The sequence below is a fragment of the Dipodomys ordii genome, unplaced genomic scaffold, assembly GCF_000151885.1.
Source record: "Dipodomys ordii isolate 6190 unplaced genomic scaffold, Dord_2.0 Scaffold16, whole genome shotgun sequence".
Classification (NCBI taxonomy): Eukaryota; Metazoa; Chordata; class Mammalia; order Rodentia; family Heteromyidae; genus Dipodomys; species Dipodomys ordii.
The window spans coordinates 18,823,193-18,836,735 of record NW_012267232.1 but is presented as its reverse complement, the minus strand read 5'-3'; the positions used below and the strand labels follow the sequence as shown (position 1 = coordinate 18,836,735).

The 13,543-nt window shown below is 41.0% G+C and overlaps 1 protein-coding gene across 1 annotated transcript in view; it reads right to left on the bottom strand.

The window, feature by feature from the left end:
- Window positions 1–656: 656 nt before the first annotated feature.
- The window catches only part of LOC105982597, a 31,508-nt gene continuing 18,621 nt past the window's right edge, over window positions 657–13,543 (bottom strand). The window contains exons 3-7 of the mRNA XM_013012242.1: window positions 11,132–11,253; window positions 8,320–8,430; window positions 4,851–4,957; window positions 3,392–3,482; window positions 657–1,030 (exon numbers count right to left, since the gene is read on the bottom strand). Of these exons, the coding sequence (XP_012867696.1) occupies window positions 914–1,030; window positions 3,392–3,482; window positions 4,851–4,957; window positions 8,320–8,430; window positions 11,132–11,253 (548 nt within the window). The 3' untranslated portion in view covers window positions 657–913. The remainder of the gene's footprint in view (window positions 1,031–3,391; window positions 3,483–4,850; window positions 4,958–8,319; window positions 8,431–11,131; window positions 11,254–13,543) is intronic.

Genomic DNA, 13,543 nt, shown 5'->3' with positions numbered 1-13,543 from the left:
ATAGGCCATGGCTAAAGTAGTAGAGTGCCTGCCTAGCAAATGGAAGGCCCAGAATTTAAACCCTAGAACCACTAAAAAGAAAGGAAATAAAAAAGGAAGGAAGGAAGGAAGGAAGGAAGGAAGGAAGGAAGGAAGGAAGGAAGGAAGGAAGGAAGGAAGGAAGGAAGGGAAGGAAGAAAAAAAGAAACGAAGAAAGAAAGAAAAAGAAAGGAAAAGAGCAGAGCTCAGGCTCAGTGAAGAACTGTAGGCTTTACAATTTCAGCCTTATCTTACTTAGTCTTTTCAGATTATGCTGTAAGGAATTTATGGAACAGATACAATAATAGTATACAGAATAATCTGCCCTTCTTCTCACAAAAGAAAACTACTTCTAGGCTTTTTGAGTGTCTTATTTTTTTATAGATTTTATGAGTCAAGACTGACACAGTTTTGTTTTTAACAGAACAAAAGTGAAAACAAACTTCAAATAAATATTTTATTTTTTTATTTATTTTTTGGGTCTGGTCGTGGGGCCTGAACTCTGGGCCTGGGGTGCTGTCCCTCAGCTCTTCAGCTCAAGGCTAGCGCTCTACCACTTGAGCCACAGCGCCACTTCCGGCTTTTTTTTTGTTTATGTGGTGCTGAGGCATCGAACCCAGGGCCTCATGCATGCAAGGCAAGCGCTCTACCACTGAGCCACCTTCCCAGCCCCAAATAAATATTTTAATTATGTTATCATACAAAGTAGAACAGAGTTGTATATGTACCTACATATGCATCCATATGTATGTATATACATATAAAACTATGCAATCATATACAAAGTATAAAGAGAATATACAGAAAATTGTTAGTAGGATACTGGCATGTCTCCTCATTACTTTGTAATACACTCAATGCAACACTGTACTAGGTAGATGGGGTTGCTTTAGAGCTAGAGAATCTTATATAAATGAATTTGTTCCAGGGCTTCTCTGTCAATATCCTTTTGTGGGTATACCTCATAGTTCAGTGGTACCTCTTCAACCCAGAGGGATAACTCTATATTGGTCTAGGAAAGAGAAGAAAACAAACAAACATTGAAAACTGCACAATGAGCCACTCTCTGGAATTTCCTAAAGCCATCCTATCACAGGACTTGACATCGTAGGTTTTATTCTGTGGGGCCACATGAATACTTTTGAATTGTACTACATGGCAGGTTTATTCTGATTTTGAAACTCGAGAGAATCAAATATAGAATAATTATTTTCATGTAGTAGGTAGAGTGAAATAAGTGCATCAGGCTTAAACAACAGTGGACTAAAACAACAATGGGAGTACACAGAAAACACAGCATGGCTGTTCAGAGATCCCCAGTAGTGGTGGGAACAGCCTTCATGAGACCCATCCCCCACAAACACAAATCCCTGCCACAGAAACTGAGGCACCACGGCACAGAAAGCTCTCTTGAGGAGGAAAAGAATATAGTTATCAAGAATTTACCTAGTCTCTTTTTAAATATTATGGCTTTTTAAAAATATTAAGCCATTTCGAATGGTTGTTTGGAAAGATTTATGTATTTAGTATGAAAGCTGTTATTCTGGCAAGTGAAAAACCACTAAATTACTCCACACAAATGGGAGACACAATAAATAACAGTTTTGCTTTAGTTATTATTCCAAATAGGGAAAACTCTTGGATGGCCTGATCCTCCTATTTATATCTTCCATATAGCTGGGACGACTGGTGTGTAACATTATGCTCAGCTTATTGGTTAAAATAGGGTCCCTATTTTTTGCCTGGGCTGGCTTCAACCAGTGATCCTCTTAATCTCTACTTCTAAAACAGCTAAAATTATAGGGATTAGCTATCACACTGGACATTTTAAAAAGTATTTTAGCTTTTTGTTTTGAGAAAGGGGTCTCTCTCTCTCTCTCTGTTACCTAGGCTGGTTTTGAATTTTGTGCAAAAGAGATATGAGATCTCTCACAAAGCTGGAACTAAACGTGTGGTCTACTACTCCTGGATATGATATGGGTGTTATGTCTCTTACAGATATATTCACTAGCATTGGTTGTCTTGTTTTTTTCCTTACTTTTTTTTCTCCCTAGAGCTGAGGACCAAACTCAGGGCCTTGCACTTGCCAGACAAATGCTCTTCCACTGAGCTAAATTCCCAATCCCGGCTAGTGTTTGGTAACTTAAAACTATTGCCACCTAGTTTAAAAAGTTGAATAGAGAAGCAAGGGACTCAATCTATATTTAGATGTGAAATACATTTCAGGGGCTGGGAAGGTGGCTCAGTGGTAAAGTGCTTGCCTTGCATGCATGAGGCCCTGGGTTTGATTCCTCAGCACTATGTAAGTGAAAAAGTCAGAAGTAGTGCTGTAGTTCAAGTGGTAGAGCACTAGCCTTGAGATGAAGAGCTCAGAGACAGCGTCCAGGCTCAGAGTTCAGGCCTCATGACTGACAAAAAAATAAAAATAAAAAATAAATACATACATATATACATATACATATATATTTCAGGACTTTTGAGATCAGGAAATAAACCAAAAATCTATATTTAAGCAATAATATTGGTCAATACTGGCACCAGTGGCTTACCCCTGAAATACAGCCAACTTGGCAATTGGAAGATCATGGTTTGAGGCCAGGCTGGGCAGAAGACTCTGTGAGACTCCATCTCAACAGAGGGAAGCTGGATGCAATGGTGTCTGTCTGTCATCCCAGATCCAACAAGGAAGCTTAAAATAGGTGGGTGGTAGATGAGGTGTGCATCTGGGTAGAAAGTGAGACCCTAACTCAAAATTAAGCAGTTCTAAAAAGGTCTGGAGGTATGACTCTGTGGCACAGCACCTGCCTAACAAGTGTGAGGCCTGTGGTGCAAACACCAGTAACAGAAGAAAAAAAAAAAGCAGTAGCAAAAAACTTTGGCAATGAAAGTGCTAGAAAAGTATGCTGGGCACTAATGACTAATGCTTCTCTACCTCTATGTAGAAGTCTGAGAAAGAGAGGACTGTGATTCAATGCTAGCCAGGGCAGAAAAATTCACAAGCCACCTTTTTTTTTTGCTGGTCCTGGGGCTTGAACTTAGAGCTTCGGCTCTGTCTTTGAGCCTCTCTGTACTCAAGGTAACATTCTACCACTTGAGCCACAGACTCACTTCTGGCTTTTTCTGTTTTTATGGTACTAAGGAATCAAACCCAGAGCTTCATGCATGCTATGCAAGCACTCTATCACTAAGCCACATTCCCAGCCATAAAACCTTTTTAACCCACAGCTAGACATAGTTGTGTATGTCTGTCATCCCAAGCTACATGGGAGGCTGAGATTGGAAGAATCATGGTTCAAGACACACATGTATGGCAACACAGAATGAAATTTTGTATAGTTATTATATACTAATTTTTAAAAAGTGGCTTACATACTTGAAGACCTGAAAGAGAATCTTCAAGACTTGGTACTGTCACTAATAATGATCCTTTTTTCCTTACGTTGTGGCTGATATATTCCCAGGCACTACAATACGTTAAAAAAAAACAAAAACAAAAACATACGTTAGAGAACAATAATAAGCTATTACTACCCATCTACTAGAATGGACAAAATTGAAACCACTAAAAACACTAAATGCTGGTAAAGATGTAGAACAAAAGAAACTCATTCATGACTAGTAGGAATGCAGAAAGATGCAGTCATTTGGAAGACAGGAGGCTTGTTTGTTTTGTTTCTTTGTAGTGCTTGGGTCTGACCACAGGCCTTGAGCATGTTGAACAAGTACTCAGTCTATAAACTACAGTTCCAGTTGTCAGGTAATTTCTACTAAAACTAAAAACATCTTACCATGGAATCCAAGTATTGTGCTCCTTGAGATTTACCCAAAGGAGTTGAAAACTTATCTACACAAGCTGGGTGCCTGTGGCTCATGCCTGTAATCCTAGCTACTCAGGAGGCTGAGATCTGAGGATCATAGTTCAAAGCCAGATCCAAAGGAAAGTCCGTGAGACTCTTATCTCCAATTAACCACCAGAAAACCTGAAGTAGAGCTGTGGCTCCAAGTAGTAGAGCACTAACCATGAGCTGAAAAGCTCAGAGACAGTGCCCAGGCCCAGAGTTCAAGCCCCACAACCGACCAAAAAAAAAAATGTTTTGCCTTGTGGCTAGAAGTGTGACTCAAGTGGTAGAACAACTGCCTTGCAAGCACAAGGCCCTGGGTTCAATCCTCAGTACCCCACAAAAAAGAAAAGTATATATAAAATTCCTACCTAATATATAAAACAGGTTTCCTTAATAAAATAAATCTCATAGTTAAGGCTTAAAAAAGTTTAATTTGGAAACATTTCTAACATACCTTGTTGGATTTTTCTTTCTTTTTGTCAGTCATAGGGCTTGAATTCAGGGCCTAGGCACAGTCCTTAAGCACTTTTGCTGAAGGCTAGTGAGCCACAGCTCTTCTTCCAGTTTTCTGGTGGTTAACTGGAAATAAAGTCTCAGAGACTTTCCTGCCTGGGTTGGCTTTGAACCTTAACCCTCAGCTCTCATTCTCCTGAGTAGCAAGGATTACAGGTGAGAGTCACCAGAGCCCAGAGCTAGGATATATTTTTTTTTGCGGGGGGGGGGGGGGGGCAGTGAACTCTGGGCCTGGGCACTGTCCCTGAGCTCTTCAGCTCAAGGCAAGCACTCTACCACTTGAGCTACAGCACTACTTCTTGTTTCCTGGTGGTTTATTGGAAATAAGAGTCTTACATACTTTCCTGCCCAGGCTGGTTTTGAATTGCGATCCTCAGATCTCAGTCTCCTGAGTAGCTGGGATTACAGACGTGAACCACCAGTGCATGGCTTAGGATATATTTTTGTAATGGATTTCTTATGGGAAAACTAACATACCTGACTTGTTGTGCCTCATTAAGAAAATATTCGAAGACGTTATTCATGATGATGACATCAGCATTTTGCAGAAGTGAGCCCTGGGTACAGATGTCTGCATGAAGCACCTGCAGAAGCATGAGTTCATGTGAGAGAAGGATGCCACATCAGAACCAGGTCCTGCTCAGTGTGGAGAAGTACCATGAGTGGTCCACACTTCTGACTGTGGGCAAGAGCAGGCTACGGGATGCCCACAGTAAAACATAGAAACCTGCTAAGATTTGATTGTTTTGTTTTTTCCTTTTATTTCATAAAAGTTCTTTGAACTCTCAGTTCATAGATCTTCTACTCTATTTTTTTTTTTTTGGGTCCGGTCATGGGGCCTGGACTCTGGGCCTGGGCGCTGTCCCTCAGCTCTTCAGCTCAAGGCTAGCGCTCTACCACTTGAGCCACAGTGCCACTTCCGGCTTATTTCTTTTTGCTTATGTGGTGCTGAGGAATCGAACCCAGGGCCTCATGCATGCAAGGCAAGGGCTCTACCACTGAGCCACCTTCCCAGCCCCTTTCTACTCTATTTCTATCACAGTTGTAAGAGTCAAAAGACCTAGTTTCAAATCATACCACCAGTTAGGTTTGTACTCTTAGATGGTGGTTTTCCTTCATAAAAAAAATGGAGTCTAGATGTTAATTAGACATGTTCATCCTACTTCTCACAGTTCCCCTACTTCTTCAATCCCTGTTCAATCGATTTTAACTCCAGCCATCATCACACTGCCTGGGTGAAAAAGAATCAGATGGTTTAATTCATTGTGGCAGCCAAGAAGTGTCCTCTCTAAGTTAAGAAAACCCTAAGGAATACTGACAGTGCAGAGGCCATGGGACAAAAACAAAACAAAAAACAACAACAACAAAAAATCAATGTAATCAACTTCTTTTTTTTGTTGTTGGTCATGGGCTCTGGGTGCTGTCCCTTAGCTTTTCATCTCTAAGCTAATGCTCTACCACTTGAGCCACAGTGCTACTTCCTGCTTTTTTCTGTTTATTGGTGCTGAGGAATTGAATCCAGGGTCTCATGCATGTGAGGCAAGTACTCTACCACTGAGCCACCTTCCCAGTCCCCACCTCTTTTTCTAGGGAGTCAGTCCTGGGGTTTCCACTTAGGGCTTGGCAGCTGTTTGACAGAAACTCTGCTTCTTGAGCCACACTTCCAGCCAATTTTCCCAACATTTACTGAGTATCTCCTATGTGCAAGATACAATGTAGGGAGATAGAAACTATCATAAATGAGACACAAAATATATGCTCTCAAATATACTACAATCTAGTAACGGAATGGAAAGCTATTATACATAATTAACTCTATAAAAATGCCAAGAAGAGTTGGGAATGTGGCTCAGTGGTAGAGTGCTTGCCTAACACGTATGAAGCCCTGGGTTCAATTTCTCAGTACCACATACACAGAAAAAGCTGGAAGTGACTGTGTGGCTTAAGTGGTAGAGTACTAGCCTTTAGCAAAAGACACTGAGAGGGGCTGGGAAGATGGTTGAGTGCTTGTCTTGAATGCCTGAAGCCCTGGGTTCAATTCCTGAGCACCACATAAATAGCAAAAGCTGGAAGTGGCTCTGTGACTCAAGAGGTAGAGTGCTAGTATGAGCCGAAGAGCTCAGGGTCAGTACCTAGGCCCAGAGTTCAAGACCCACAACTGACAAAAAGAAAGAAAGAAAGAAAGACAGAAAGACAGAAAGAAAGAAAGAGAGAAAGAAAGAAAGAAGACATTGAGAGTTCAAGCCCAGGACTGGGGAAAAAAGAGAGAGTAAGCAAAAACCAGGTGAGAAGGGAAGGAAAGAAGAGAGTTGCAATAGTTATAGGGAGGCACACGAGGAAGTTTTTTAGGGGCTATATAGTTCAGTGGAGGAGTAGTTCTTTAAAATGTGTAAGGTCCTGAGCTATTCCTATCACAGAAGTGGAGAAAAGGAGTTTCATAACCCATCACAGGCTGCTGGTGACCATAGAAATTATAAGCCACAGGGCTGGGAAGGTGGCTTGCATGCATGAGGCCCTGGGTTCGATTCCTCAGCACCACAATAACAGAAAAAGCCAGAAGTGGTGCTGTGGCTCAAGTGGTAGTGCGCTAGCCTTGAGCTGAAGAGCTGAGGGACAGCGCCCAGGCCCAGAGTTCAAGCCCCATGACCTACCCCTCCCCACAGAAAAAAATGTGGCTCAGTGGTAGAGTGCTTGCCTTGCATGCTTGAGGCCCTGGGTTTGATTCCTCAGTACCACATAAGCAAAAAGAAAAAAAGCCAGAAGTGGCGCTGTGGCTCAAGTGGTAGAGCGCTCGCCTTGAGCTGAAGAGCTGAGGGACAGCACCCAGGCAGAATTCAAGCCCCACGACCGACAAAAAAAATATCCTATCGGGCTGTCTTTCAGGATTAGATTGCCCTTAACATTAGAGGTAGCTAGTACTCTGTGTCATCATCACAAGTAATGGATTCTTAGTGAAAGGACAGGACTTCTTTTTTTTCTTTATGTTGGTCATGGGGCCTGAACTCTGAGCCTGGGTACTGTCCCACAGCTCTTCAACTCAAGGCTAGCACTCTACCACTTGAGCCAATGCCACTTCTGGCTTTTTCTGCTTATGTGGTGCTGAGGAATCGAACCCAGGGCCTCATGCATGCAAGGCAAGCACTCTACCATGGAGACACCTTGCCAGCCCCAAACAACAGGACTTTTACATTAATAAATGAAATTTCTGTTTGTGTGGTTTAAATTTTTTTTCTTCTTTATAGCAGAAAAAGAAAACCTAACCCAAGGCATCATCCTTCATGAACTATTACCATTCTGTGGTATCCACAATAGCTTTTGTAAGCTTAGATAAAGAAGTTACCTGTGAGTGTTACATAGCCCTTTTTAAAATTTTCAAATACAGTTTAATGAAATAAATTATTAACCAATCTCTAGAGATTAAAAAAATGTTGCTATCAAAACTATGGACAAAGCTCAAGGCTTTTCTCCAATAAACCACCAAAAAACTGGAAGTGGTGCTGTGGCTCAAGTGGTAGAACACTCACCTTGAGCTGAAGCGCTCAGGGACAGTGCCCAGGCCCAGAGTTCAGGCCCCACAACCGACAAAAAAAAAAAAAAGCCAACCTGGTCTGTTTCTACATAACCACCCAGAACAAGTTAAAAAGCAATGCAGAAGGGATTGAGATTGAGTTCAGTTAAGATATTCATGGATAGGGCTGGGAAGGTGGCTCAGTGGTAGAGCGCTTGCCTTGCATGCATGAGGCCCTGGGTTCGATTCCTCAGCACCACAGAAGCAAAAAGGAAAAAAAAAGCCAGAAGTGGTGCTGTGGCTCAAGTGGTAGAGCGCTAGCCCTGAGCTGAAGAGCTGAGGGACAGAGGGCCCAGGCCCAGAGTTCAAGCCCCACAACCGAATCAAAAAAAAAAAAAAAAGATATACATGGATAACATGATACATATTTTGACGTACCTTTATTCTGTCACTGAACTGGTATTTTTTAATGACCATTTCCTGCAATTGGCAAAAGTCTCCATTCAATTCTACTCCATAGAGCTGTATAGCTGAACTGTAAAGGTAACCCTAAAAACAGGAACATATGTTTTGATGTAAATCAATTAACTTTTAAGTGTGTTTATTTCTACTAGAATTTAAAAAGTCAAACTTCAAAAAAAGAAAAAAAAGCAGACACAAAATAAAAAAATCAAACATAAGAAAAGTCCAATGAAGTAAATATAAAATGAAACATCTTGATTATGTAAAACTTATGACATCTAGAACTCTGCTATACTACAATCAAGGCCTTGGTTGTAGTTTATTAGTTCCCATCATGGATTTATAATTTTAGATTGATTTCTTAATTTTCCTGAGAAAAAACTGGGGCATTTAACAAAGCTGGAAATAAGAAAAAGATTACATACAGTTTCTCTACTACCCAATTTCTAGAGAAGTTACATCAAAAGAAAGGAAGAAATGACGCCAGGCTCCAGGGGCTCACATCTGTAATCCTAGCTATTCAGGTGGCTGAAATCTGAAATCAAAAAAGCCAGAAGTGACGCTGTAGCTCAAGTAGTAGAGTGCTAGCCTTGAACACAGAGGCTCAAGGATGGCATCTGGCCCTGAGGTCAAGCCACAGGACCAGTAGAAACTACAACTACAACAACAACAACAACAAAACACCAAACCAAACCAAACCAAAAAACAAACAAGAGGAAGAAATAGATTGATAATTCATGCAGAGTCTGACACTGGGGAAGGTGACCTGAGTCAGGACAATGACTGATGGAAGTCTGCCTGGTGCCTAGCCAAGTTAACTAACCAATTACTAAGAAGGATGGTCAAGAATTGACGATCTGGCTGGATGCCAGTGGCCCACACCTGTAATCCTAGTTACTCAGGAGGCTGAGATCTAAGGATCAAAGTTTGAAGACACCCTGGAAAAGGAAGAAGTCCTCGAGACTCTTATCTCCAATTAACTACCAAAAAAGCTGTAAGTGGAGCTGGGCCCTGGGTTCAATTCCTCAGCACCACATAAGAAGAAAAAGCCAGAAGTGGCGCTGTGGCTCAAGTGGTAGAGAACTAGCCTTGAGCTGAAGAGATCAGGGAAAGCACCCAGGCCCAGAGTTCAGGCCCCACGACCACCACCAACCAAAAAAAAAAAAAAAAAAAGAATTTTTAGAATATATGTAACTGATTGAATCAGTGACCTATATGAAGAGAAACAACAATCTATTTAAATTTATCAACACCAGCACTATAACCACATAGCCAGAAATTTTATCTAGCATTATACTAATAGAACACTTCTTTTGTAGTCCAGCTAGGCTAGCCTGGAACCTGAGCACTTCTTTCCTGAGCTTCATGAGTGCTGAGATTATAGGTATGTCAGCATTTTACTTTCTCAACAAATCTGAATATTGATTAGCACCTGTAAAATACAGGAAACAATAATCCTAATTTCTATTGTTTTCTAAACAAAAAAAACATTGGACAAATGAGTTAGTTGGCCTCAGGAGGTTGAGGCCAGAGAATGGCTTGTGCCCAGGAGTTCAAGGCCAGCTTGGTTGATAAAGCAAGACTCTCATATCCAAAGAGAGAGAAAGAGAGGGAGAGAGAGAGAGACAGAGACAGAGACACAAAGACACAGAGAAATAGAGAGAACGATATGAACACCAAACCAATACCCCCTCCCCACCAAAAAGCACAAATAACTATAAACTAAAACCTAAAAAGCAAGCAATGAAAACTAATACACAAATTTTCTATGTAGAACTTAAGTTCTGCCAGGCACCAGGTGGCTCACACCTATACCCTAGCTACTCAGGAGGCTGAGATCTGAGGATCCTGGTACAAAGCCAGCCCAGGCAGGAAGATCCACAAGACTCTTACTTCCAATTAACCTCCAAAAAGATGTAGGTGAAGACGTAAGCCATTGAGAGCTAGCTTTGAGCATAAAAGTTCAGGCATAGCACCCAGGCCCTGTGTTCAAAAGACCTGGTTAAAAAATAAAAGTTTTAACATTAAAAATTAATTAAGCACCGAAGAGTTCATTGTTTCTGGTGAAAGCAGGTAATGCTGCTGGGAATTGAGTGTAGGTTTCTGGCATCATGAGTGTCTACTGCTGTTGGCCACATGTATTAACATGTCTACTAATAACAACCAGAAACCATGTTTCAGTGTTGTTTTTTGATAAAACCGTTTCAGAACTTAGAAATTCACAGGATTTGAATTTAAAAGAAAAACTACACTGAAGTGGTAATTCAGAACCAGATATCTACATTCAAACATTCACAGAAAATTGGAACAAGATTTGTGGTTTAGTTTGCTCATTACAGGTGAGGAACTAGAGGTGTTAAGTGACTTGCCATAAAGCTGCACAACGACTGTTTTGTCAGTTTTCTAAGGTTTCTTAGCAAAGCCTAGCATACTATTTCATTCCAGCACAGTATAAAGAAAAAAAAGGTAAGAAGACCTTGGAGACTGGCAAACAGCACAGCGTTACAAAAGTCACATGCTTATTTTGTTTACATTTGTCATCTGCATTGAGGAGGCAAGCTGGTAAAGGGAACCAAACCGTTGGTCTTTGAAATTCCCAACTCAACTATAAGCATCAAATAGAATTAGGAGCTTGTCTATGTTACAGACTACTTTATCCTTATGCTGTTACTTTTTAATAAATAAAACCAAGCTGTCACCTTGGATGGTGGCAGGCAAAGAAAGCTGTTGCTAGCAGGAGAAGAAAGTATTTTCCAAATGCTGCATATGTCCACAAGCTGGACTTTACCCCATAAAGGACTGTGCCAAGTCTGGAGCCAACGTCAACCAAGACCTTTCCCGACAGGTCAGGGAGTACATGATGATAAATGAACTTCAACTCCACGATGGACAAGGAATGAGAAAGAAATCCTGGAGAATCAGAACAAGAGGGAACATCAAATTGTAGCTATTAACAATTACAGTCTGTACTTCTAATTCTCTTGCCTGCATTTATAAAGTATACAATGAAGGCCCTCCAGTTTATTCAGAATTTTTTAAGTTTGTTTTTTAATTTTAATAGGGCTGGAACTCAGAGCCTGTGTGCTGTCCCGGAGCCTCTTTGTGCAAAAGGCTAGTGCTCTACCACTTGCGTCAGAGCACCACTTCTAGCTTTTTCTGAGTTGTTTATAGGAGATAAGAGTCTCACAGGCTTTTCTCCCCGACTGGCTTCAAACCACAATCCTCAGGTCTCAGCTTGTGAGTAGCTAGGATTATAGGTGTGAGCCACTGTGCCTGGTTTCATAAAATACTAATGGGATACATTTGTATCCAACCACTCTGCGCTGTATTAGTGAAGAACAAATACTAAGTTTGATATTTAAGAGACTACTAGATTATCCTCACAGACACTCAGGTGTCTGTCCCTAGCCGCGTGCCCTTATTTCCTTCTTACTGCTGCTGGGGATGTCCTGGGTTTTCCTTTCCTTTTTTCCTTGTGATCTGTTTCTGCCTAAGACAGTTTTGTAATTCCTACATTATCTGGCTTTCTCATCTTAGGCCAGAGCTAACTTCAAAACTACCACATATTGCTGCATACATTGTGAAGCAGAAAATAAATGACTACCTCTAAATGTGCATTCTGAAGTGCAAGAGAAGAGATATGGAAGGAGACTAAGATATCTCCTTAAATGGTCTTTATTTCCATTCCTTGCTTCTTTATTTGCCCTCCATATCCCAGTTTCTGTGATAGCCTGAGTCTGGTTTTCTTTTAATTGGAGTTAACCCCAAAACTCACTATGTTGTGTCCTATATATCCATAAAAGTCAGGACGGGGAGAGACCTTGGTTATAGCTATCAGAAGGTGGCAAAGAAAATGGGTTTTGGTAAGCCAATCTCTTGGAACAGAATACTAAGTATGCCTAGGTTTCAAAAGTATCTATTGGACTTAGGGTGTCATTATCTGCCTAGGATGGTGAAGTTTGTCATAGCAGTCCTTCTTCAGGATACAGAATTGTCATTCGTGTAGCTAAACTCCTTGTCCTATGAGTATTTGTCAGAGTCCCTCATGGTAATAGCTATTTCAGATTCATTGCAGTTATCTGAGTTGCTTTGGAAATCCAGTCATATTTATAATCTAAATTTTATGGGTAGAGGTAATATAATATTCAGATTTTTGTCTAAGTTCATCTGTAAACTTCTTTCCCTCCCATCCTCCCTCCCTCCCTCTTTTTTTTTTGTCTCCCTCTCCTCCCCTCCTTTTCTGTTTCCTCCTTTCCACTTTCCTCAGATCCCAACTTCTTGACTAGCTAGGCTTATAGGCCTGAGCCACTGGTGCCTGGCTATACAATTCTATAAAGCAGCTGGGCGCCGGTAGCTCACACCTGTAATCCTAGCTACTCAGGAGGCTGAGATCTGAGGATTGCAGTTCAAAGCCAGCCCAGGCAGGAAAGTCCATGAAACTTATTTCCAATAAACCACCAGAAAACCGGAAGTGGCGCTGTGGCTCAAGTGGTAGAGCACTAGCCTTGAGCTGAAGGGCTAAGAAAAGCGCTCAGGCCCAGAGGTCAAGCCCCACGACCGACAAAAAAAAAAAATAAGTTTAAAAAATTCTACAAAGCAGATCTACTTAATTTGGCATTCTAATTCACTTTTTAGTTTTTTTCTCTATTGTTCTTGTCCAAGTCCTTTTTATTCTGTGAATTTCAATGACTTCAAATGGACATTATCTAGAAGTTAATCTTACTGGTATATCAGGTTTATTTCAAATTATAATATAGGATTAACCTATTTTGTATTAGCAACATATTTCAACATTGGAAGTAGTTAACCTTTGAGAAGAATATTAATCCAAGATCAGTATTAGAAGCACAAGATTACCTACCTGGAAAGTTGTCAACCTCTTGCCTAAGTAACAACTTTCAAGCTAAGGGAGCAGGGAAATGTATGTCTAAAGCAACAGCCTGGATAATTCCATCCAGTTTGAATAAAGGGCACATAAACAGAACATGGAGTCAGTCTAGTTTCCTGTTGCTACAGCTGAAGGGCAGAGACGCAAGAAAGTTACTGTCACTGCTGTTGCCGTCATGCATCAGAGATGTTTTATTAGGTCAAAACATGGCCCAAAGCTTTTGCTCTGCGCTCTGAGTATCTCACTACTATCACTCAACACTATTGGATCCTATCTGACCTCTCCCACAGATATTTTTTTTTTTTTTTTTTT